The sequence below is a fragment of the Mesoplodon mirus genome, assembly GCF_964341445.2.
Source record: "Mesoplodon mirus genome assembly, chromosome: 2".
NCBI lineage: Eukaryota > Metazoa > Chordata > Mammalia > Artiodactyla > Ziphiidae > Mesoplodon > Mesoplodon mirus.
The window spans coordinates 197804610-197831941 of NC_138977.1; the positions used below are offsets into that span (position 1 = coordinate 197804610).

General features: G+C 38.8%; 1 protein-coding gene and 1 pseudogene across 2 annotated transcripts in view; both read left to right on the forward strand.

Moving 5' to 3' along the window:
• LOC309816311 (cytochrome P450 2C18-like) overlaps positions 1–27332 on the forward strand; it is a gene marked incomplete at its 5' end in the record, with an annotated part of 55573 nt that overhangs the window by 21206 nt on the left and 7035 nt on the right. The window contains 4 exon segments of the mRNA XM_082643637.1: positions 2743–2900; positions 5408–5584; positions 12605–12746; positions 23666–23716. Coding sequence (XP_082499763.1) covers positions 2743–2900; positions 5408–5584; positions 12605–12746; positions 23666–23716 — 528 coding nt within the window.
• LOC309798854 (sterol carrier protein 2-like) lies at positions 21689–22509 on the forward strand (annotated as a pseudogene). The gene has a single exon. The product of its transcript is annotated as a sterol carrier protein 2-like (transcript).

Below are 27332 nucleotides of genomic sequence, written 5' to 3' on the forward strand. Positions count from 1 at the left end.
TCGTTTCATTACAACACTTTGATTCAAGTCACCCTTAATTACATGTATGATGTGATTTGTTTTTTTTGCATATAAAGTTTATCGATCATCTGATTATAGCAATTTCATGTAAATATTGACCACTAAAAAAGAAAACTACTTTTCCTCTGCTTTAATTTATTTGTCTGTAAAATGATGGACTTCATCTAAATTCAAATTAAAAAATTTGTAACAACATATGGTATTCCGTTGATGGCTATATGTAGCAATACCCCAGAATTCCACAAGAGGGCATGTTCTGTCCAAATAAATTAAATGGGGGGCCTGATTGGTGATGAGGGACACTATTTCTTCGAGCAGGATGTTCCTCCCCACACCTCCTCTCCATACTGAAATAAAGAAACAAAAGGACTCCATTTATCAATTTAATCTTTCTTGTTTGCTCTGTGATTTGTTTGAAATGCAGAATTCTTACCTATTTTTATTTTAGGCAAACAAATCTATCTTATAATTCATGTTCATTTGTGTTTTCTTCTTGTACAACATGGACAGCTTTTGCTTTTTTTTCTTTGTTCCATCAAACACCTGAATTTTTCCATAATCTTCCTCTCTTTAATCTTTTCCTTTCCTGATTCTACAAGTTGTTCCCTCAGCTATTCACTATATATAAAACGTTTCCAGGATCCTAACTATTGCTTCCTTCCTACGTCAGTGCTTAATTGTCCACAAGTTTACCAGACAGACATGATTTTGCACTGATAGATAACCTGAATTATTGTCTTAAAAAACTGACCCTTAAAATTTTTTCTGTTCTTTTGCTCTTCAAAATAACCAGCACCTTGACTCAAGGCAGTGATGTAAATGGAGTATTTGGAGTACTATTATTAAACAAACTAGGACGGGATGGTCAATTCATGTTTGTTTGTTTTTTAACATCTTTATTGGAGTATAATTGCTTTACAATGGTGTGTTAGTTTCTGCTTTATAACAAAGTGAATCAGTTATACATATACATATGTCTCCATATCTCTTCCCTCTTGCATCTCCCTCCCTCTCACCCTCCCTATCCCACCCCTCTAGGTGGTCACAAAGCACAGAGCTGATCTCCCTGTGCTATGCAGCTGCTTCCCACTAGCTATCTGTTTTACATTTGGTAGTGTATATATGTCCATTGCCACTCTCTCACTTTGTCCCAGCTTACCCTTCCCCCTCTCTGTATCCTCAAGTCCATTCTCTAGTAGGTCTGCATCTTTATTCCCATCTTGCCCCTAGGTTGTTCTGACCATTTTTTTTCTTTTTCTTTTTTTTTTAGATTTCATATATATGTGTTAGCATACGGTATTTGTTTTTCTTTTTCTGACTTACTTCACTCTGTCTGACAGTCTCTAGGTCCATCCACCTCACTACAAATAACTCAATTTTGTTTCTTTTTATGGCTGAGTAATATTCCATTGTATATATGTGCCACATCTTCTTTATCCATTCATCTGTCGATGGACACTTAGGTTGCCCTGGCTATTGTAAATAGAGCTGCAATGAACATTGTGGTACATGACTTTTTTTTTTTTTTTTTTTGGCTGCATTGGATCTTCGTTGCTGCACACGGGCTTTCTCTAGTTGCGGCGAGCGGGGGCTACTCTTCGTTGCGATGCACGGGCTTCTCATTGTGGTGGCTTCTCTTATTGCGGAGCATGGGCTCTAGGCACGCAGGCTCAGTAGTTGTGACACGTGGGCTCAGTAGTTGTGGCTCACGGGCTCTAGAGCGCAGCCTCAGTAGTTGTGGTGCACAGGCTTAGTTGCTCCGCGGCACGTGGGATCTTCCCAGACCAGGGCTTGAACCCATGTCCCCTGCATTGGCGTGCGGATTCTTAGCCGCTGCGCCACTAGGGAAGCCCCACATGACTCTTTTTGAATTATGGTTTTCTCTGGGTATATGCCCAGTAGTGGGATTGCTGGGTCGTATGGTAGTTCTATTTTTAGTTTTTTAAGGAACCTCCATACTGTTCTCTATAGTGGCTGTATCCATTTACATTCCCACTAACAGTGCAGGAGGGTTCCCTTTTCTCCACACCCTCTCCAGCATTTATTGTTTGTAGATTTTTTGATGATGGCCATTCTGACCGGTGTGAGATGATATTTCATTGTAGTTTTGATTTGCATTTCTCTAATGATTAAAGACGTTGAGCATTCTTTCATGTTTTTGTTGGCAGTCTGTATATCTTCTTTGGAGAAATGTCTATTTAGGTCTTCTGCCCGTTTTTGGATTGGGTTGTTTGTTTTTTTGATATTGATCTGCATGAGTTGCTTGTGTGTTTTGGAGATTAATCCTTTGTCAGTTGCTTCATTTGCAAATATTTTCTCCCATTCTGAGGGTAGTCTTTTCGTCTTGTTTATGGTTTCCTTTGCTGTGCAAAAGCTTTTAAGTTTCATTAGGTCCCATGTGTTTATTTTTGTTTTTATTTCCATTTCTCTAGGAGGTGGGTCAAAAAGGATCTTGCTGTGATTTATGTCATAGAGTGTTCTGCCTATGTTTTCCTCTAAGAGTTTGATGGTGTCTGGCCTTACATTTAGGTCTTTAATCCATTTTGTCAATTCATGTTTAAGGGGACAGAGATGTGTTGATTTTAAGCATGCTTAAATTTTTGCTAATAGGGGAATTTCCAGGTAGATATTGCTTCAGAGATTCTAAAATTATCTGTTATCCACAACAAAGTTTTATATTTATATTTTAATAGTGTTTTATAAATCTTTTCAATTCTTTAGGGTCACCCTGTGATCCCACTTTCATCCTGGGCTGGGCTCCCTGCAATGTGATCTCCACTGTTTTCCAGAATCGTTTTGATTATACAGATCAGAATTTTCTTAACTTGCTAGGAAACTCTAATGAGTTTCCAGGATTTATGAGCTCCCCATGGATCCGGGTGAGGTCAGGATCCTCTCTTCCTGAGAAATCGTTTATGCTCTTTTCTCTGACAAGTCCAAAATTCTATATGAACCAAGCCGTGAAGTGAATGTTTGAAAACTGGACATTTTGGATATTACAACATGGTAACTCTGGGAATCAGATTCTCCTCTCTCTTTGTTTTGTTTTTTTTTTTTTTTGCTTGCTCCAATTTTTTTTTCTTAATTCCCTGACCAGGGATCAAACCCCTGCTCCCTGCAGTGGAAACGTGGAATCTTAACCACTGGACCGCCAGGGAAGTCCCTGTAGTTTTTTGTTTGTTTGTTTGTTTTTGCCTTCTACAAGCTGTAGCTATTTGTTTATATAGTGACTTTTCTAAACTATTTTTGCAAAGTCTCTTTTTTTTTTTTTTTTGCCTTGTGTGGTCACTGGAATCTCTGTTCCTTTAGCTTACGTTCAGCTAGTGTTTGGAGAGAGATGTCCTTTTTTTTAGGAGTGATAGATCTTTCTTTTGCTTTTCTGTTTTTTTCATTCTTTTAAATTGAATGAACGAGTCTTTAAATTCTGTATTGCTTTACAATTTTCGAAAGTTTCACACACGTGATTTCATATAATCCTGTAATAACCCTTTTTCCCTCACTACCCCTATACTGCCCCTCCCTCCTTCCCTCTCCCTTCTGATAACCACTAGTTTGTTCTCTATCTGGAGTCTACGGATATTGACATCTTTGAATGTGAGGAGGCAAAAAGAAAAAAAAGATAAAGAGGTGGAGAGAGAGAGAGAAAGGAAGAGAGGAAGGTGGGAGGGAGGGAGGGAGGAAATAACTCTTCCAGATTGGCTCTGTGCATGTGTGTAGCTTTCTGAATTTCTCAGTATACAGGGGTGCTTTTGAATGTCCTAATTTCCCAAAGGCACTCCCTCCCCAGCTTTTCTTCCTGGAGTTTGGTGCTCTGTTGTAATGCCTTAACTGTAATCTTTTGCCCCAGGTGGCTGTGGGCTGTTCATTAATCTTGCAAGGTTTTTGAGACATCCCTGCTGCGTTTCCACTCTAGGTTAGATGAAACAAAAACAAGTGCCTGTGTCAGTCTGTCAGGTGGCCCCAGACAGATTAGAACACAGAAACACAGTCTTCGTGAGTGAGGTCTGCTCTGGTCCCTATGGAACCAGGAACCAGGCTCCGACACCACAAGCTGCCCTTGTTAAGACCACTGCCAAGCCAAGGATGGAAGTGGGACAAGGGCAAAAAAAAAAAAAAAAAAAAAAAAAAAAAGGAAAAAGAAAAAACAAGCCACAGATCTTTGCTGCCGTTTTTTAAGTTGATTCTGACAGTTTCTGCTTGATTTTCTGACATTTTTGTAGAGGGATAGGCCTTTAGAACTGTCTACTGCATCATTTTTGCTGATGTTATTCTGCAAGTGAATGTTTGAACACAGCAATCCTGCCTTATTGTCATAGAGTGAACATCTGGGAAAGGTGGCTGAGCCTTTATTTTACGAAGAAAAGAAATGCCTGAGTATGAAGCTGGAATTCAAGCCTTGTTGGCTTTCTGGCCAGTGGTTTTTCCACTACCCCCCAAAGCCCAGTTTCCGTAAACTACTTTGGTGACTGCCCAAAAGGATGGCCATAGCACTCAATGGACATCCAGGTCCTTGCTGAAAGGTTTCCATTACCCACAAGGCTTATCCTCAAATAGGTAGTGATTTCTTCATCACGTCACTTAGCAGAAATATCCTAATTTAGGAAGGAAGAGAATATCTCTTTCAAGGAGGGACAATGTTTATGAACAGAGGTGCTGCCAGGGAACACTGACTAGGGCAGGGGTGTTTGATGCTTCAGTTGGGATCCTAGTGGACAGCGTAATTGGGCTTGGGATGACAAAATGATTGGTTCTATGGCGCATGAATCATAAACAGACACCATGGTTTTGCCTGTGCTGAGCTGATATGTCCTGTACTCTGCCTAAATAAAATCACATGATCTTAGAAAAGTCACTTACCTGCTCTGGTGCACAGCTGCTTTATCCCTAAAATGCTGAGGTGGGTTTCATGCTGTTTTTGCACCCCTCTGAGTTATAATATAGTGATTCTATTTCTGAGGCTGCTTGATAGTAGTAGAAATAGCAGGGAGTGGGTTTGTGCTCAATATCAGGTTACTCAAAATTCCTTAACCTCTGCCCTCATCTACAAAATGTGAATCATAGTAATTCATCTTATTCTGTGTTTCAAGGTTGTAAGGAAGAATTAATTTAAAAAATGAAAGAATTGACATAAATATGCTTTAATAACATAAGGTTGATGTATGAGTATAGGAAATTGCTATCAACTTTCATCATCTGGTCAGAGTTTTCTCCCTTAAATATCTCTAGCAGCATGAAGAATTATTTTACATGTACACTATAAAATGCTCCTCCTGAAGAAAGGGACCATTTTTTTTTCACTTCAGTTTTTAACCAGGGCTTGACGTATGGTAGCTATGTCTTCAATATGTATTTTTAGTTTAATAAGTATATATTTAAAATCTTTAAGGTCTGCAATAATTTCCCTGCTCTCATGGAGTATCTCCCAGGGAGTCATAACAAAGTACTTAAAATTTTTGCTTATGTAAAAAGCTGTGTTTTGGAGAAAATAAAAGAACACCAAGCATCTCTGGACATTAACAATCCTCGGGACTTCATTGATTGTTTCCCAATCAAAATGGAACAGGTAAAATATTAATGACAGATTGGTTATCTGTTTGCCTGAATTTTTTTGTTCATTGACTAGTTCTGTACTTATTAGGGATATTTAAATGGTTACGGACGAAATGCTTGACCAGCACTTTGGGTACTTATGTGTGGATGGATCTGAATTGAGCATCAAAGGAGATTTAAAATTGAATTGTTAAATAACAATACATGGACCCTGTTCGTTAGGTACTAATAGGCTACCTGAGGAGAAGGAGAACATACATCTCGGGTGAAATGGAAATACAAACAAATGAGAAATACAAAATACTGAGCCATAAAAGGAAGGTGGATGTGATCATTTCACACAGCATGTGGGAGAGTGAGAAGGAAGGGCTTAGCCTGGGTGGGCTTCCTGAATGTCCTGAGGTTTGATGTAGATCTTCAAATATTTGCAATAAGTCATAGGGGAGGGAATTTCAGATTGGTAGAATGGTGTCATGAGAGGTTCAGAGGTGTGTTGTGGTAAAGAGACTAGATGGATGGAAGAGAGAAGCCTTAAATGAGTGTAACCAAAAATAAATTTGGACAGATGTGGAGTGGGAGGTTGGTGTCTGTCAAGTAACTGTAAACGTGAATGTTCGCAGGAGAAGTTGTGATTTGATCAGGTAGATGTATGAGCCAGAACAAGAGTAGAATGCAAATAATTACTGGGGAAGATTATCCTGGGAGTTCTGTAGAATGATCTGTATGATGAGAATGGAGTTCAGGGACCAGCTGTGAGATTTTTAATTTCTTTGGACTTTGGCTTGATGAGAGCCTGGACCATGGAAATTCAGAAGATTCTGAAATAAAATCAATCTGTCCATCTTGTCATAGTATCAGAGATCTATAAGGATTGGTTTTAGTTAGAGGAGAGGATGAGAGTCAAATTGTAGGGACTGTATGGGAAATTTCAGTAATAAGACCAAATTCCCTATTTGAGAAGTTCAACCCAGGAGGGAAAAATTCAGATAGTAAATCTGAATAGTGAATTTGAATAGTGGTAGGGTCAAGTTGGAAACTGTGACAAAAGTAATATAGATGCCATAAAAAAACATTTATGTAGGGGCAGAGTTGTTCTTGAACTGGGGAAAGGCAGAATCTAGAACACACTGTAAAAAGCTAAATCTAGAGAAGGAAATTTCTTCATTTGAGGCCACCATTATTTTTTTTAATAAATTTATTTATTTTATTTTATTTATTTAGTTTTGGCTGCAATGGGTCTTCGTTGCTGCGTGCAGGCTTTCTCTAGTTGAGGCGAGCAGGGGCTACTCTTCGTTGCGGTGTGCGGGCTTCTCATTGCGGCAGCTTCTCTTGTTGCGGAGCACAGGCTCTAGGTGTGCGGGCTTCAGTAGTTGTGGCATGTGGGCTCAGTAGTTGTGGCTCGTGGGCTCTAGAGCACAGGCTCAGTAGTTTGGCGCACGGGCTTAGTTGCTCCATGGCATGTGGGATCTGCCCGGACCAGGGCTCGAACCCGTGCCCCTTGCCTTGGCAGGCGGATTCTTTTTTTTTTTTTTTTTTTTGCGATATGCGGGCCTCTCACTGTTGTGGCCTCTCCCGTTGCGGAGCACAGGTTCTGGACGCGCAGGCTCAGCGGCCATGGCTCACGGGCCCAGCCGCTCCGCGGCACACGGGATCCTCCCGGACTGGGGCACAAAGCCGTGTCCCCTGCATCGGCAGGCGGACTCTCAACCACTGTGCCACCAGGGAAGCCCCCTCCAGGCGGATTCTTAACCACTGGGCCACCAGGGAAGTCCCTGAGGGCACTATTATTTTATTCAACCACTTTGTAGCACTGGGCAGAAATGAGAAATCAGTTAGTAGGCTAAAATGGCAAGGCGCCAAAGATGCTGATGAAGATGACTTTCAAAGAATTGTCCCTGGATTTGAATTGGACCGCTCAAATCGTGTGTTCCAAACAGAGTGAAATTAAGCAGATGGTGTGGTTTGAAGAAATGGAGGAAGGAAGAAGCGAATTACTTCTCTGCTTTGTCTGCTGCTAGGGCAATGATTTTTATCTTTCTGGGGTCCGGTTGATTTGAGAATCTGATTAAAAATATGGACGCCATCCCAGAAAGATGCACCTATATGAGTTCTTGGTATTTTGCACATAATTTGAGGGATTCCCATAATGCTATGAAGCCACTCCACTAATCCTGGGCTAAGGAGGCTCTAAGATGTCTGGTATTTCATTTAACAGTGGCTGCTTCCTCAATGCTATATTTAAAACCCACATTGTTTCTCTGGACTTCACTATAGTATTTAGAGTCTGACGTTTTTTGATAGCATCTTTATTGAATATAATTTACATACCATACCCTTCACACATTTTAAGTACAATTCAACATTTTCACAGAGTTGTGCAGCTGCCAGCACAATCAATTTCTGAACACTTTTATCACCTTGAAAAGAAATCCTGTATGCTTTAGGAGTCACCCCCTTTCCTCCCCAACCTCCCCAGCTCTAAACACTAATCTACTTTCCATCTCTGTAGATTTGCTATTCTGGACATTTCATATTAATGGAATTATACAATATGTATAATTCATACAATATGTATGATAACATCTTTTGTGTCTAGCTTCTTTCACTTAACAATGTTTTTAAGGTTCATTGATTATGTATCATATATCACTACTTCACTCCTATAAATGGTTGAATGATATTTCAGTGTGGATATACCACATTTTATATATCTGTTTGTTGGTTGATGGACATTTTGGTTGCATCTGTTTTTTGGTTATTATGAATAATGTTTCTGTGGACATTTGTGTACAGGTTTTTGTGTATACATATGTTTTAATTTCTCTTGGGTATATACCTAGTGGTAGAATTGTTGGGTCTATGATAACTTTATATTTAACCTTTGGAGGAAGTGTGGCAGATCAAAGACTTAATGTAAGGCTGAAACTATAAAACTCTTAGAAGAAAACTTACGCATAAAATTGCACCATTTTATATTCTCATCAGCAGTGTATGAAGGGTACAATTTATTCACATCCTTGACAGTACTTCTAATTATCTGTCCTTTTGATTCTAGCCATCCTAGAAAGTGTGAAGTGGTCTTTCCTTGTGGTTTTTTTTTTTGTTGTTGTTGTTTTGTTTGTTTGTTTGGTTTTTGCACTACGCGGCCCCGTCACTGTTGCGGCCTCTCCCATTGCGCAGCACAGGCTCCGGACGCGCAGGCCCAGACGCTCCGCGGCATGTGGGATCCTCCCGGACCGGGGCACGAACCCGTGTCCCCTGCATCGGTAGGCGGACTCCCAACCACTGCACCACCAGGGAAGCCCCTCCTTGTGGTTTTGATTTGCATTTCCCTGATGGCTAATGGTGTTGAGCATCTTTCATGTGCTTGTTGGCCATTTATGTATCTCTTTGGAAAAATGTCTATTTCAGTGCTTTGCCCATTTTTGAATTTGGTTATTACTTTTTTAAAAATTAATTTTTATTGGAGTATCGAGTAGAGTTCCCTGAGCTATACAGTAGGGTCTCATTAGTTATCTATTTTATACAGAGTATCAATAGTGTGTATATGTCAATCCCAATCTCCCCATTCATCCCACCCCCCCTTTCCCCCCTTGGTGTCCATACATTTGTTCTCTACACCTGTGTCTCTATTTCTGCCTTGCAAATAAGATCATCTATACCATGTTCTAGATTCCACATATATGCATTAATATACGATATTGGTTTTTCTCTTTCTGACTTACTTCCCTATATATGACAGTTTCTAGGTCCATCCACACGTCTACAAATGACCCAATTTCGTTCCATTTTATGGATGAGTAATATTCCATTGTATATATGTACCACATCTACTTTATCCATTCCTCTGTTGATGGACAGTTAGGTTGCTTCCATGTCCTGGCTTTTGGAAATAGTGCTGCAATGAACATTGGGGTGCATGTGTCTTTTTGAATTGGGCTTCCCTGGTGGCGCAGTGGTTGAGAGTCCGCCTGCTGATGCAGGGGACACGGGTTCGTGCCCCGGTCCAGGAAGATCCCACGTGCCGCGGAGCGGCTGGGCCTGTGAGCCATGGCCGCTGAGCTTGCGGGTCCGGAGCCTATGCTCCGCAACGGGAGAGGCCACAACAGTGAGAGGCCCGCGTACCGCAAAAAAAAAAAAAAAAAAAAAAAAATTATGGTTTTCTCCTGGTATATGTCCAGGACTGGGATTGCTGGGTCATATGGTAGTTCTATTTTTAGTTTTTTAAGGAACCTCCATACTGTTCTCTATAGTGGCTGTATCCATTTACATTCCCACTAACAGTGCAGGAGGGTTCCCTTTTCTCCACACCCTCTCCAGCATTTATTGTTTGTAGATTTTTTGATGATGGCCATTCTGACCGGTGTGAGATGATATCTCATTGTAGTTTTGATTTGCATTTCTCTAATGATTAATGATGTTGAGCATTCTTTCATGTGTTTGTTGGCAATCTGTATATCTTCTTTGGAGAAATGTCTATTTAGGTCTTCTGCCCATTTTTGGATTGGGTTGTTTGTTTTTTTGATATTGAGCTGCATGAGCTGTTTGTATGTTTTGGAGATTAATCCTTTGTCAGTTGCTTCATTTGCAGATATTTTCTCCCATTCTAAGGGTTTTCTTTCGTCTTGTTTATGATTTCCTTTGCTCTGCAAAAGCTTTTAAGTTTAATTAGGTCCTATTTGTTTATTTTTGTTTTTATTTTTAAATTGTTGACATGTAAGAGTTCTTCAGTGTTATAGATACAAGTGCCTTATCAGATATATGATTTGCAGACATTTTGTCCCATTTTATGGGTTGTCTTTTTACTTTATTTTTTAAATTATTTTATTTTATTTTATTTTATTTTATATATGTTTTGGCCATGCCATGCAGGTATGTAGGATCTTAGTGCCTTGACCAGGGATTGAACTCACGCTCCCTGCATAGGAAGTGTGGAGTCTTAACCACTGGACCACCAGGGAGTCCCTGTCCTTTTACTTTCTTGATAGTGTGTTTTGAAATTCAAACGTTTTCGATTTCATGAAATCCAATTTATTAATCTTTTTCTTTGGTTGCCTGTGCTTTCGGTGTCATATATAAGAAACTATTAGCTAATCCAAGGTCACGATGATTCCCTCCAAGTTTTCTTCTAAAATTTTTTAGTTTTAGCTCTTATATTTAGGTCTATGATGCCTTTTAAATCAATTTTTGATAATAGTGTGAGGTATGGGTCCAACTTCATTTTTTTTGCATGTGGGTGTCCAGTTGTCCCAGCACCATTTGTTGAAAAGACTATTCTCTTCACATAGAATGATCTCGGCAACTTTGTTGAAAATTAGTTGTAAATGTGAAGGGTTTACTTTGGACTCTCAATTCTATTCCACTTGTCTATATATCTTGCTCTTTGCCAGTACCACACAATCTTGATTACCATAGCTTTATTGTAATTTTAATATGGGAAGTGTGAGTCTTCCAATTTTGTTCTTCTTTCCAAGATTGTTCTATCTATTCTTGGTCACTTAAATTTCCACATGAATTTTAGGACAATCTCATCAATTTCTGCAAAAAAGCTAACAGTGATTTTGATATGGATCATGATGAATCTGTAGGTCAGTTCGGGAGTAATGCCATCTTAAGAATACTAAGTCTTTCAGTAGATGAACATGGGATGTATTTCCACGTACTTAGCTCTTCTTTAATTTCTTTCAGCAAGGTTTTGTACAGGCTAACTTACTTTTGATAGGCTATGTGTACATAACCACTGATGCTTCAAATTCACTTGCACAGATGGAAATAGTAATGGTTTATAAGAACTCTGCTCTCCTTCTTGGTCTCAGAGTAATTTTGAGTTGACAAGGTTAGAAAACTGTGTGAAGTTGATGTTACCAATGAGGATGACTACTTTTATCTACCAAGTACAACTGTCGATAGGGTTAAGTCTATCTTAATGGTGTTGGATTACATAATATTGGGCATGCCACAGGTCATTTGGGGATTATAAGAGCCTTATTAAATTAGTGCTGGTCTAGAGGACTGGATAGGAAGAAATTATTTTTTGGTTTGTTAATGACTTCTGTAGTCATTATTTCAGATTGTCCCATTGTTATTTTCAATTTTGAATCACATATATCCCTCATCTAAACCAACCTTAGTTGGCCTTGTGAAGGGCTTTTACTCTCCCAACTTCTGACTTGTGAGAGCTTTATTCAGTCACTTCCTTACCCTTAGCATCTGCACTTGTTTTCTAGACCAAGTTGCCTATTGCCTCATATCTTGGAATACAGTAGTGGCCAGCCCCATTTTGTCTTTGTGAATCCATTCTCTTTCTCTATAATCTATTCTAAGATGTGCTGCCGTGTTAGTTTTTGCACATTTTCAACTTCATAATGGGTCTTTAGGCAACACAGAATCCACATAAATTCTTCAATGGGAGAAGAGAATTACAAACTCTTGATTCTGGCTTATAATGGTTATCAAAATATATCTCTAATTTGCTCATTTCTATCAATTAAGATTGTGTTTGCCTACCAATAAGAAAAAAAATTAACAAAGGCTTAAAGAAACAGTGGGTTTATTTATCTCACATAGAGAGAGTCTCATGTTGGGCAGTCCAGAGCTAGCCCTGAAGTATCATGGACTCAAGTGCCTTCCATTTTTCTTCAGCATTCTTAAGTATATAGGCTTCATCTTCATGCTCAGATACTCATGTTCCAAGATGACGTCTACACCACCTTCACCTTCATATCTGTGTTTTGAGTATGAAGAAAGAAAGGGAGAAACTGGCATCAGTAGGCCATTGGTAAGAAGTGTGTTGCTTGGCCAATGTAGCGCAAAAGAGGCTTGGAATGAAATTTTTAGACAAGCAAGGGAAAAGGAGTAGGTAATGAAGATTGTGTTAGCCCAATCCACAGACTTTGCCATACCATACAGTTGTTTTAATACTGGACTCCAGTGTCTAAGTTTGCTTAGCTTTATAACAATGTGTGTTATTTTGGATTGACTGTAATTATATATGCTGGCAAACTATCAGATAATTACATCAAATAATTCCTAGGAAAAGCACAATCAACAGATGGAGTTTACTTTTGAAAACTTGATAGCCACTGTAACTGATTTGTTTGGAGCTGGGACAGAGAAAACGAACACTACACTGAGATATGGGCTCCTCCTCCTGCTAAAGTGCCGAGAGGTCACAGGTATGAGCAAGATGGTGGGCAGAGTGAATTTCAGAGAAGATATTGGGTCCTCCATTTATTTCTCTTAGAGAGGCTTTATTTTTGAAATTTCTGTGCCACCAGCTATAAGTTTAAAATTAAAATATTTTAAAAAGGTTAAAAGTGAGACAAATTTGTACAATAAGGGAGAAGGACTGAGAAAAGTGAAGACAGTGTGAGCAGTAGCAAAGGCAGTAAACCTATGGATTTCATCAATAAAAAATTCTGGATAAGTGTCTGGACTTCATGGGAAGGGATTTGTAGCAGGCACAGCCAGCATAAATTGGCCTAGGATTGAATATTAGTTTTCTTAAGAATAGTCCACTTTGAATGGTAGGTATGTTTTTGCAGAAATCTTTCCTTATTCTGAATATGCAGCATTCTAATGCTAGGGTAGGGAAGATGGGAACTATATTTGTTGAAGTATAGCATAACTTCTAGAAATCTGGTAAGAAAGGCTGAGAAAATTTCCACAGTCTGGGAAGTTCTTTACAAGGTTAGATTTAGAAAAAGATATATGCTGTTTAGACAAAAGATGTGCCTAAGAGAATTTTTTCCCTTTTTGAACAACTTTAGTTTTTCCCATTTTATTAAGATATAATTAACAAATATAAATTTATATATTTAAGGTGTACAACATGATTTCATATTGTGAAATCAAATTGCGAAATGATTTCCACAATCAAGCTAATTAACTACTCTTAGCAAAGTTCAAGTATACAATACAGCATTGTTAACTATGGTCACCATGTTGTATTGATACTTTAGATCCCCAGAACTTGTCCATATTATAACTGAAAGTTTGTACCCTTTGACCAGCATCTCCCCATTTCCCCCACCACAGCCTCTGACAACCATCCCTCCACTCTTTGTTTCTATGAGTATGACTTTTTTATATTTCACATGTAAGTTAGGTCATGCAGTATTTGTCTTTTTGTGTCTGGTTTACTTTTTCTTAGCATAATATCCTCTAGGTTCATTCACGTTGTTGCAAATGGCAGGATTTTCACCTTTATTGGCTGAATAATATTCTGTTGTATACATCATCTTTTCTTTATCTATTTATCCATTGATAGACACTTAGGTTGTTTCCATATCTTGGCTATTGTGAATAATGTTGCAATGAACATGGGAATGCAGATATCTCTTTGAGATACTGATTTCATTTCCTTTGGATACATACCCAGAAGTGAAATTGTTGGATCATATGGTAGTTCTGTTTTTGATTTTTTGAGGAACTTTTATGCTGTTTTCCATGATGGCTGTACCAGTTTACATTTCCATCAACAGTGTATAAGGGTTTCCTTTTTTCCACATCCTCACTAATACTTGTTATCTCTTGTCTTTTTGATAATAGCCACACTAACAGGTGTATGGTGATATCTTATTCCCCTGATGTTGAGTACCTTTTCATATACCTGTTGGCCATTTGTACATCTTCTTTGGAAAAATGTTTATTCAGGTCTTTTACCCATTTTAATTGGGTTATTATTACTGTTATTATTATTAGCTATTGAGTTGTTTGAGTTCCTTATATAATTTAGATATTAACACCTTGTCAAATATATTTCACAAATATTTTCTCCCATTCTGTAGGTTGCCTTTTCATTTTGTTGATTGTTCCTTTTCCTGTGTAGAAGCTTTTTTATACTGATGTAGTCTTACTTGTTTATTTTTGCTTTTATTGCCTGTGTGTTTGGTGTCATATCAAAAATTATTGCCAAGACCATGTCAGGGAACTTTTCCCCTATGTTTTTTACTAGGAGCTTTATGATTTGAGGTCTTACATTTAAGTCTTTAATCCATTTTGAATTAATTTTTATGAATGGTATAAGATAAGGATCAAATTATATTCTTTTGTATGTGAATATACAGTTTTCCCAGCACCATTTATTGAAGAGACTATAATTTTCCCACTGTGTATTCTTGGCACCCTTGTCAAAGAGAGTTGACTGTAGATACATGGATTTACAGATCTTTCTCAACTTACACTGGGGTTACATCCCAGTGAACCCATTTTAAGTTAAAAATGTCATATGTCAAAAATGTGCTTAATATATCTAACTTACTAAATAGCATAGTTTAGTTTAGCCTACCTTAAACATGCTCAGAACACATACATTAGTCTATAGTTGGGCAAAATCACCTGCCACAAAGATTATTTTATTATAAACATTGAATATCTCATGTAATTTATTGAATACTGTACTGAAAGTGAGAAACAGAATAGTTATATGGGTGCAGAATGTGGTTGTACATGTATTGGTTGTTTATCCTCATGATTGCATGGCTGGTTGGGAGTTGTGGCTTGCTGCTTCCACCCAGCGTTATGAGAGGGTATCATACTGCATATTGCTCGTCTAAGAAAGGACCAAAATTCAAAATTCCAAGTACAGTTTCTACTCAATGCATATGGCTTTTCTACCATTGTAAAGTGGAAAAAACTGTAAATGGTACTGCATAAGTTGGGGACCATCTGTATTTCTGCTGTATTCATTATGTTCCATTGATCTATGTGTCTGTTTTTATGCCATTCTACTGGTTTTTTTTGTTTTGTTTTTTGTTTTTTTTTGCATTACGAGGGCCTCTCACTGTTGTGGCCTCTCCCGTTGAGGAGCACAGGCTCCGGACATGCAGGCTCAGTGGCCATGGCTCACAGCCCTAGCTGCTCTGCGGCATGTGGGATCTTCCCGGACCGGGGCACGAACCCGTGTCCCCTGCATCGGCAGGCGGACACTCAACCACTGCACCACCAGGGAAGCCCTCTACTGTTTTTATTACTGTATCTTTGTAATATAGTTTAAAATCAGAAAATGTGGTGCCTCCAGCTTTGTTTTACTTTCTCAAGATTATTTGGTTTGTTCAAGGTTTTTTTGTGGTTCCATATGAATTTTAAGATTTCTTTTTCTATTTCTGTGAAAATGTCATTAGAATTTTGATAAGGATTACATTGAATCAGTAGATTGCTTTAGGTAATGTGGACATTTAGAGAATATTCATTCTTCTAATCCATGACTGCAGGATATCTTTTTATTTGTGTTCTCTTTAATTCTTTTTAATCAGTGTTTTATAGTTTCTGATATACAGATCTTTCACCTCTTTGGTTAAATTTATTACTAAGTGTTCTATTCTTTTTAATGGTTTTATAAATGGATTTTTTTTTTTTTTTTTTTGCGGTACACGGGCCTCTCACTGTTGTGGCCTCTCCCGTTGCGGAGCACAGGCTCCGGACGCGCAGACTCAGCGGCCATGGCTCACGGGCCCAGCCACTCTGCGGCATGTCGGATCCTCCTGGACCGGGGCACGAACCCGTGTCCCCTGCATCAGCAGGCAGACTCTCAAGCACTGCGCCACCAGGGAAGCCCTATAAGTGGATTATTTTTATCATTTCTCTCTCAGTTAGTTCATTGTTAGTATATAGAAACATAACTGATTTCTATACACTGAGTTGTATCTTGCTATTTTACTGAATTTGTTTATTAGCTCTAACAGTTTTTGGTGTAGTCTTTAGGATTTTCTATATATAAGATCCTATCATTGTAAATAGAGACAATTTAACTTCTTCCTTTACAAAATGGATGCCTTTATTTTTCTTGTCTAATTGCTTTGGCTAGGACTTCTAGTACTATGTTAAATAAAAGTGGGGAGAGTAAGCATCCTTGTCTGGTTCCTGATCTTAGAAGAATAGCTTATAGTAATATTAATCAAAGAATTATATTTGCTTAATTGGAATAATATCAGAAAATACCTTTTGATAAAAATCCATCAATGTTGGTATAATTGGGTTAAAATATTCCTTAATAAACTGAGTGTTAAAAGGTTCTGGCTCAGAAGAGCAGGAACAAAATGGTGGGGTCATAATTTCATGTACTATTTGTTTCCCACTTACACTGGATTAAAAACATCATGCTATACATTTCATTTGGTCTCCAATATTCATTAAAAATTATAAATGGTTTAAAATAAATACAATTATACAGCTAATATATTTTACCTCTTAAAAAAAAAGCATAGCTTATAGCATTTTACCTTTTTTTTGGTTAACCATCCACTCTTCCCTTTACTTATTTATTTATTTTAAAATTAAATGCTTTATTGAGGTAACATTGGTTTATAACATTATATATGTTCCATGTGTACAACATCACATTTTGTATACACTGCAGTGTGCTCACCACCAAAAGTGTAGTTTCCATCCGTTCACCATACAGTTGACCTCCTTTACCCATCTTGCCCTCCCTCCACTCTGCTTCCCTTCTGGTAACCACTACTCTGTTCTGTGTATCTATGTTTTTGTTTTTGTTTTGTTTGTTTGTTTGTATATTCCACATGTGAATGGAACCATACAGTATTTGTCTTTCTCTGACTGGCTCATTTCACTTAGCATAATACCCTCAAGGTCTACCCATGTTGCAAATGGCAAGGTTTCTTTCTTTCTTTCCTTCCTTTCTCCCTCCCTCCCTTCCTTCCCCCCTCCCTTCCTCCCTCCCTCCCTCCCTTTCCTTCCTTCCTTCCTTCCTTCCTTCCTTTCTTTCTTTCTTTCTTTCTTTCTCTTTCTTTCACTGAGTAGTATTGCACTGTATATATACCACATCATCTTTATCCATTCATCTGTTTATGGCCACATAGGTTGTTTCCATATCTTGGAAACATTAGAAATCCCCATACTCTTTTCCATAGTGGCTGAACCAGTTTACATTTCCACCAACAGCATATGGGGATTTCTTTGTCACTGACTTTTGGCAGTTTTAATATAATGTGTCTTGGAGAAGGTCTTTTTGCATTGAGGTAATTAGGTGTTCTCTTAGCTTCATGCACTTATATATCCAGTTCCTTCCCCAGGTTTAGGAGGTTCTCAGTTATTATTTCTTTAAATGAACTCTCTGTTCCCTTCTCCCTCTCTTCTCCTTGTGGGATACCCATTATCCTTATGTTGTCCTTCCTAATGGGTTCCAATAGTTCTTTTAGAATTTCTTCAATTTTTTTAACACCTTATTTCTCTCTCCTCTTCAACCAGAATCATGTCTAGATTTCTATCTTCAGGCTCTCTAATTCTCTCTTCCATGGGATGCCCTATTTCCAATGCTTTATAACAGCGGTCCCCAACCTTTTTGGCATCAGGGATGGGTTTCATGGAAGACAGTTTTTCCACGAACAGGGGCAGTGGGTGATGGTTCAGGCAGTAATGTGAGCAATGGGGAGCGATGGGGATCAGCAGATGAAGCTTCGCTCACTGGCCCACCACTCACTTCCTGTTGTGCAGCCCGATTCCTAACAGGTGGCCCAGGGGTTGGGGAACGCCTGCTTTATAATGTGTTCTTCATCTCATTTATTGCATGCTTCAGCTCCAGACTTTTTTTTTTTAATGTTTCAGTCTCTTTGGTAAGGTATTCTTTCTACTCATTAATTTCATTTGTTAGCTCATTGAACTGCCTGACTGAGTTTTGCTGTATCATGTTGAGTTTGAGTTTCTTCACGACAGCTCTCTTGAATTGTCTATCAATTAGATCTCAATATTCTGTGATTTTCAGTTTGGCTTCTGGAGAATTTTTATGCTATTGTTAACGATGGTGCTTGATGAGTTGTTCTTCTACTGGTGCATTTGAAGTAGCAAACACCTTTCTTCATTAGGTAAAGGTGTTTTGTCTTTCTTTTAAATTTGTTTCTAACAATTCAACAGGTTTGTACTTGGAGGCCTTTTTGTTTGTTTTCAGTAGATGACACTATAGCAGAAGTTTTTGGTTTCTCTTACTTCAGCTGCCTCTGGCTATATTTGAGAATTGGCACTTTCCACCCCACTGCCTTTGCCAGAGGTGTTGTTCGGTGCCCTCATTGTCACTACTGCTGCCTCATTGTCATCGGTGCCTTGCTGTTGCTGGTGTCACTGCTATTGCTGGCATTGCCACCTGGGGAACCCGAACGGCAGGCACCTTGTCCAGGGTCGTCTGGGCTGTGGGCTTCACTGCCGAGGGGGGAGGGTGGGAGTTGGAGGGCAGTTGGAGCTATGGTCACCTCTGTTGCATTAGGGGTTTTCAGGTTCATGGGTGCTGCTGCTGTGGGTGGGAGGGTGGGGATCCAGAGTTGCAGGTGCTTCCACAGCTGAAGGGACAGTCACAGGTCCTGCTGCCACTTCTCAGTTCCCTGTGGCTTTAGGTGCTGTTGTGACTGGGAGGTCAGAATTGTGTGCAATGCCCCCCCCCCACTACTCCTGGATTCTCTGGGGCTGTGGGCTTAGACGCCATGACTGGGTGCCAGCATCTCAGGCATTGCCTCACCTGTTCCCTCCATTCTGCCTCCTCTATGCGTTCCAATCCACCCAGCTTTAAATGTAGAGATGTGTGGAATTCTCTGGCATCCTCGTGTGTTGGGCAGAGTTCCCTTTGTTGAGTTATGGACGTTTAACTGGTTGTACATTGAAGGTAGGGACAAAGGGAGTGTCTCACACTGCTGTAATGCTGATGTCACTCCCCTCACCGTTGAGTATGTTAGACCTGGGCTTGTCATATATGTTGAGATACATTCCTTCTATACATAATTTGTTGGGAGGAGTTTTTGCCATGAAAGGATGTTAAATTTTGTCCAGTGTTTTTTCCGCATCTATTGAGATGACAGTATGATTTTTATCCTTTATTCTATTAATGTGGTACATCATATTTATTGTTTTGCATATTTTGAACCACCCATATATCTCAAGGATAAATCCAGCTTAATCATAGTGTGCAATCCTTCTTTTATTTATTTATTTATTTTATTTATTTATTTATTTTTGGCTGTGTCGGGTCCTCGCTGCTGTGCGCAGGCTCTCTCAAGTTGAGGCGAGCAGGGGCTGCTCTTCATTGTGGTGCGCCGGCCTCTCACTGTGGTGTGCGGCATGTGGGATCTTCCCAGACCAGGGCTCGAACCCGTGTCCCCTGCATTGGCAGGCGGACTCTTAACCACTGCACCACCAGGGAAGCCCAGTGTGTGATCCTTCTAATGTGCTCTTATATTCAGTTTGCTAGCACTGTGTTGAGAATTTTTTTTTTTTTTTGCGGTACATGGGCCTCTCCCTGTTGTGCCCTCTCCCGTTGTGAAGCACAGGCTCTGGACATGCAGGCTCAGCGGCCATGGCTCACGGGCCCAGCTGCTCCACAGCATGTGGGATCTTCCCAGACCGGGGCACGAACCCGTGTCCCCTGCATTGGCAGGCAGACTCTCAACCACTGCGCCACCAGGGAAGCCCAGTGTTGAGAATTTTTGCATCTATGTTCATCAGGAATATTGGCCTATAATTTTCTTTTTTTGTACTTATGTCACACTTCAAAAGGAAATATTCCAGAAGTCTGAGTCCAGAAAAATGGTGTTTGCCATAAGAATTTCTTTTCAGGTCAATAGTTTAAACTTTTATGAACATTTTTTTTTAATTAAAAAAATTATCTTTAAGCAAATTATGTTTTTCTGGGTCAGAACCCCATTGAAGTGATGATAAATTAATTATAAATGAGAATTATTCCTGAAGAGTCAGGAGATCTCGTATAGGAAAATGGAGGTTTCAGAGAGGGTGCTGGGCACAAGGTTTAGAAAACATCTATTTCAAAATGGACTAGGTGGATAAAGGAGATGGGAGAGGAGACACCAAGAACAAAAGAGAAATGATAAATTGAGGCTTCCCAGTAATTAGAAAATTAATTACTAAGAGTTTGAAACATCTGCCTGAGCATTTGCAATAATTCTAAATTGGCATCTAAAAATTAGGAATTGAAATACGTGTTAAAAGACCAAGAATGTACAAAAGAGTCAACATAATCATAGTTGTCTTACTTGTACAGTATTTACATAGTCATATGATATAAACAATGAATAGTGATATAATAAAAAATTGTGATATAAATATATTGCGGAGAATTGAGTGAGGGGAAGTCGTGTGTGTGTGTATATCTGTTTGTGGGTACTTATTTTGTATGGGGTGGTGGTTGAGATGTAAGCCCTCATCTCACTTACCAGAAAGTCATACATTGTCTAAAAATAGATAAATCAGGAAATAAAAGTAGTAATTTTTAAAATAAATTTATTTTATTTATTTATTTATTTATATTTGGCTGCACTGAGTCTTCATTGCTGTGTGCAGCCTTTCTCTAGTTGTGGCGAGTGGGGGCTACTCTTCATTGCGGTGCAAGGGCTTCTCATTGCGGTGGCTTCTCTTGTTGCAGAGCATGGGCTCTAGGCATGGGGGCTCAGTAGTTGTGGCTTGCAGGCTCTAGAGCGCAGGCTCAGTAGTTGTGGCGCACGGGCTTAGTTGCTCCGCGGCACGTGGGATCTTCCCGGACCAGGGCTCGAACCCGTATCCCCTTCACTAGGAGGCAGATTCTTTAACCACTGCACTACCAGGGAAGCCCTAGTAATTATTTAGAAATATGAAATTTAAGTTTCAGAAGAAAGTGCTAGAATGTTTCAAAGTGGCCACCTTTGGGGAGTTATGAGGATTAAAGAAGATAGCACTGGGGCTTCCCTGGTGGCGCAGTGGTTGAGAGTCCGCCTGCCGATGCAGGGGACGCGGGTTCGTGCCCCGATCCCGGAAGATCCCACATGCCGCGGAGCGGCTGGGCCCGCGAGCCATGGCCGCGGAGCCTGTGTGTCCGGAGCCTGTGCTCCGCAACGGGAGAGGCCACAGCAGTGAGAGGCCCGCGTACAGCAAAAAAAAAAAAAAAAAAAGAAGATAGCACTGAAAGTTGCAAATAAATACACACACAACACATGTACAGTCACACAAACCACACATACATATACATCAATTACAGAATTTGGTTGTTAAAATGAAATTAATACTTGATTCCTGCTTTTTCTTTCTGCGAGGACAGTAATTTCTTGAGTTAATAATGTAATATTTAGGAAGCCGGAAAAAGGCTAGTTTCTGGTGCAAAAGTTGCTCTGCAGCATAATTCAGGCATCGGAGGAGCAGTAGTTGTCACGCTGTACAAGATGGATTTTCCTGAAGCTGCCAGTTCTTTTAGAAGTCATCAAGTTGAGGCTGCTCCAACCAGCTCTGCAGTTGATGGATTTAAGGCAAATCTTGTCTTTAAGGAGATTGAGAAGAAGCTTGAAGAGGAAGGGGAGCAGTTTGCGAAGAAAATAGGTGGTATTTTTGCCTTCAAGGTGAAGGATGGCCCTGGAGGTAAAGAAGCCACCTGGGTGGTGGACGTGAAGAATGGCAAAGGATCAGTGCTCCCTAACTCAGTTAAGAAGGCCGACTGCACAATTACAATGGCTGACTCGGTCTTGCTGGCTTTGATGACTGGTAAAATGAATCCTTAGTCGGCCTTCTTTCAAGGTAAATTGAAAATCACTGGCAGCATGGGTCTGGCTATGAAGTTACAAAATCTTCAGCTTCAGCCAGGCAAAGCTAAGCTGTGAAGAACTCTCTTTGTCTACCTTTGAAAATCAAGATGAGATATATAGATATATATCCATATATTTCATTGTCAGAACTTAGATTGAAACTACACATTGGCAAATAGCGTATTCGTTTTTAAATGGGTGTGACCAATCCTGTTTTTCCTAAGCTCTGGGTGAATAGAACCTGATGGTGTACTACTGCTTTGCTGAATTGCATACAACTGTGCATTACAAAGTTAATATGGTAATTATGGTTTGGGGTAAAATTGAGTTTTAGAATAAAATTAGGAATAGAAAAATCCAAAAACTATGTAAACAAAAGCTCTAATTTTGCTTATAAAGTATATTTGAGGATTATTCTGCTGAAGACTCAGTTTTTAAGTTTTCTTTGGGAGAACTAGGGAAGAAACAGAATACCAGTAGCTGGCCAGTAGTTAGTGTTGTGCATTTAATGACCTTAATCTGTTTTCCACTGATAATTTTTAAAATTCTGTACTGGGATGTTTTTTAAAAAAAATCTTTACAGTTTTGCATTTCACACCATCAAAACAGTATTTTCCTCCCAAATCAAAGAAATATGATCGAGGCTTGGGAGAAAAAATATATAGCTGAACACAGGCCTATTTTTTAAAACAAAAATATTTTTAAGTGAGTTTCCTTCTTGGAAAAAAATCAATGTATTAGAATCATAAAACACTGTTGTTAAAGATAATTGAACAAATAAAGTTTGCTTTGAGATGCACAGTTTTCAAATTATAATCTCGTATTAATTTAATTAAATTTGTAAAACTCTCCTTCCTTTGTTATAATTTTCCCTTTTCATATGTTTAGTTTAACAAGCCACATTTAATTTACCTTCCTAGTTTTTTTTTATTCAATTTAAAGGAATATTACTTTTTATTCCTTTTTTTTAAAGGTAAATTTCATATCAGACTTTGGCATGTGATGTGTTTTCCCTACTTTTACCTTCCTAGTTTTTCTAATGCTAATGTTATTTCTAATAACTTGGTAAGATATGGAGTAAAATTTTGGAAGTTCACAGGCTCCAGACGCTCAGGCTCAGCGGCCATGGCCCACGGGCCCAGCCGCTCCGCGGCATGTGGGATCTTCCCGGACCGGGGCACGAACCCATGTCCACTGCATCGGCAGGCGGACTCTCAACCACTGCGCCACCAGGGAAGCCCGGAAGAATGTTTAATAGAAAATTAAAATAGCTCTTCCTCAAAAAAAAAAAAAAAAAAAGTAATATTTATATTTGAAGCATTTCATAATTTCTATTTGTATTAATGATCCTGTATGCTAATATATAGATGTGCACAGATTTATCTCAAAGCCTAGCTTGTATGAAAGTCATTTGTACCTATATTATGGCAACTCACTCTGTATGTCTAGGTGTCCTTCTGGGCCTATAATTGATGTTTATAATGATGTTGGAACACCTCCACAGAGCTTTATGTAACTCTGAATTGGTATGCAAATGTGGTATGTATTTTCCTGTTTTTCCATCAGTCTCACTTGTGTCTTATCAGCTAAAGTCCAGAAAGAGATTGACTGTGTGATTGGCAGACACCAGAGTCCCTGCAAAAAAAAAAAAAGTGGAAAAGGCATTTTAAAAATTATACAATGTAGGAAATTCCCTGGTGGTCCGGGGTTGAGACTTTCAATGCAAGGGCGCGGGTTTGATCCCTGGTCCGGGAACTAAGATCCCACACGCACCGTGGCATAACCGAAAAGTAAAAAACAAAAACAAAATAAAATTATACAATGTATAATAACATCAGAAATATTATTTATCTGAGAAAAACATAACAGATGTGCAAGCCACTGTACTGAAAACAAAACAGTACTGAAAAATTAAAGAAAGCCCAAATAAATTGTATCTGTGAATTGAAGGATTCAACATGTCAAGATGTCAATTCTTTCCAAATTGATTTAATATCAACCTGATAAAAATCGTAGCTGAGTGTTTTGGGTAATTGACAAATGGATACTAAAATTTATCTGGAAATGTAAACTGCTAAGAGTAGACAAAACAATATTAAAGAAGCAGAACAAATTTGGGAGACTTAGCCAGATAATCAAGATCTGTCATGAAGATTTATAGCCACAAATTGGAAACAACACAAAACCCATCAGGCTACCCCATGCATGACTTTTGCAATAATCTCATCTTAAGGACTGCAACCATACTGTGAATATGGGAACTTCAAGAGCATTGAGGTCACAGCAGGAGAAACAAATCTTACCCTGGGGATGAAACAGTTTCTGAATTTAACATCACGGGTCACTGCATGGGGCAGGTTGGTGGGGATAAGGTCAGTGTATCTCTGGCTCTCATGCACCACAGCATCCATAGAGGGCATGTGGCTCTCAACCACTGTGCCACCAGGGAAGCCCCCACTTTTTTGCTATATGGAAATATATTTGATTTTATTTTGATGACCTTATATCTAGCAACCTTTCCAAATTCATTTATCATTGCTAATAATTTGTTTATGGATTGATTTGTAATTTTTGTATATACAGTTTTGCCACCTGGTTTAATATTTGTTTTATTCTTTATCTTCCAATTCTCATGACTTTAATTTTCTTTGTTGCATTATCACACTGGCAGGATTTCCAGGATAGTGTTGAACAGAAGTGGTGGTGATAGTGGCCATTGTTTAATTTGTGATATCCAGGAAGAGGTGAGGGCCTAATATCTCATCATTGAGAATGATATTTTATGTATATTTTTGTAAATATTAAAGCAGATCAGGGAAATATTCATAATCTTATTTTTGTATGATATTTTGGGATGAACTTTATTTTTTAAGAGCAGTTTTGGGTTCACAGAAATATTAAGCTGAAGATACAGAGATTTCCTATATACTCCCTGCCTCGACACGTGCATAGATAGCCTCACCCATTATCAATATCCTCTCCCAGAGTGGTGCATTTTTTACAGTTGATGAGCCTGTTTGCGCACATCATTAGCATCCAAAGTTCATCATTTTCATTAGGGTTCACTCTTGATGTTGTACATTCTATGAGTTTGGGCAAGTGTATAATGACATGTATTCATCGTGGTATCATATAGAGTAGTTTTCACTGCTCTAGAAATCCTCTGTGTTCTGTATGTTCATCCCTCTCTCCCCCAAACCCCCGGCAACCACTTTATACCCATTGATTAGAAACTCCTCATTTTCCCGTCCCCTGCTCTTCGCAATCTGTATAATTTTTTATAATTGTGTGTACAAAATTTGACCAAATGTATTCTCTGCATTTGTTTATATGGCATATATTTTATTCTCTCTGTCGGGGTCTGTGTCTGTCTCTCATATATAAAAAGCTCAATTTGGTTTGCTACATTTTATTGAGAACATTTGTATTTATATTCACAAGAGACTGGTCTGCAATTACTCTTTCTCAAAGAATTTTTAATCAGACTTCTGATATCAAGGTAATGCTGGCCTCATAAAATAAGGTGGGTAACTTTCCATATTGTGGGTATATTTTTATTATATGTATATAATTGCCCCCTTTTCTTTTCTTTTTGTGTTTGCTTAGTTCTGTCTTCCCTGTACCTGGTAAGTTTTGCTTAAGCTCAAATATTGCATAAGAAAAAAAACGCAGTCTCAGGTGATGTTTATCTTCTTCCAGAAAGTGTTCATCTTTCCTTCACTAGGCGGACAGAATTACATAACACCTCCTGTTTCAGAATTGGATATTAACACAGTCAGATATTGACTGTGAATGCCAGTTTACCTTTCCAAGTTTCTTCTGTCTCTGGAATCTGGAGACTAATTTTTGTCTGCAGCTTTCCAGTGCTTTCTAACACATGGTTTCTATTTTTATTCAGACTTTATAGTTGGTATCCTACAAGCTACTCCCATTTGAAGCCTGCATATGTTATTATACATAAAAATAAGATGACTGAAAAGTCTACTTTGAGGGGAGAAGGACCGTGAGTTTATTAAGGTTGAAATTACTATTGCTATCTTCTGGGGAAGAGGGAATTGTGCATCTCTGCGTTGTCCCATATGGTAGCCACTAGCCACATGTGCCTAGTGGGTGCCTGAAATGTGATCAGTGCAACTGAGGAACTGAATTTTAAATTTTATTTACTTTTGATTAGCTTTACTTTAAATATACGTAGCTGTAGATCACTGAAAGCTACTGCGTTAGAGCTGATCTAAGTTTTTTTTTTTTGCCTGTAACGTGGATTTAGAAATCCCTCCTCCTTAATTCTGCAATACTAAAAACGTGGAAAATTGAAAACAAATATAAGTTTGATGCAATTTCATTTGGTGGTCAAAACCTTACTTGAACTGAAGTGAATCTGTATATATTCCTTATTTATGCCACTTTGTGTGACTATTCATGTCCTGCTGAAGACATTTGTGAACTGTTGATAAAACTAACCTTGTTTACCTCAAAATGTTGCAAGAATTAAACCAGGTAACATGCAAAATACAAGCTCAAACTATGAGACACTATTTTCATATATTAGTGTGATGAAGTCAAAGGCTGAGAAAACCTTTTATTAGAGAGGATATGCGTAAACAAGTGCTTTCACGTGCCACTGGCAGGATTATAAATAAGTACATCTTTTTTGGGGGGACATTTTGGCAATATCTATTAAAGAATAAAATATGGTATCTTATAATGCAAGAATTATAATTCTTGGAATCTACTACAAGTGCTAATGAAGGAATGCCCAAAAAATTCATCCTTGCATCACTGCTTGTAATAAAAAAGTATTTTGAGCTATCTAAATGTTCATTAGTAGTGTAATGGCACATTTATATTATGTAGCATGATAAGGCAGTTGTATATGTGTTGACACGGGACAATATCTAAATTATTATTTTTAAAAAATTAATTTATTTTTGGCTACGTTTGGTCTTTGTTGCTGCGCGTGGGCTTTCTCTGGTGACGGTGCGTGGGCTTCTCATTGCAGTGGCTTCTCTTGTTGCAGAGCACAGGCTCTAGGCACGTGGGCTTCAGTAGTTGCAACATGCGGGCTCAGTAGTTGTGGCTTGCGGGCTCTAGAGTGCAGGCTCCGTAGTTGTGGCATACGGGCTTAGTTGCTCCACGACATGTGGGATCTTCCCGGACCAGGGCTTGAACCCATGTTCCCTGCATTAGCAGGCAGATTCTTAACCACTGCACCACCAGGGAAGTCCCTAAATTATTTTAATTAAAGAAAAAAAT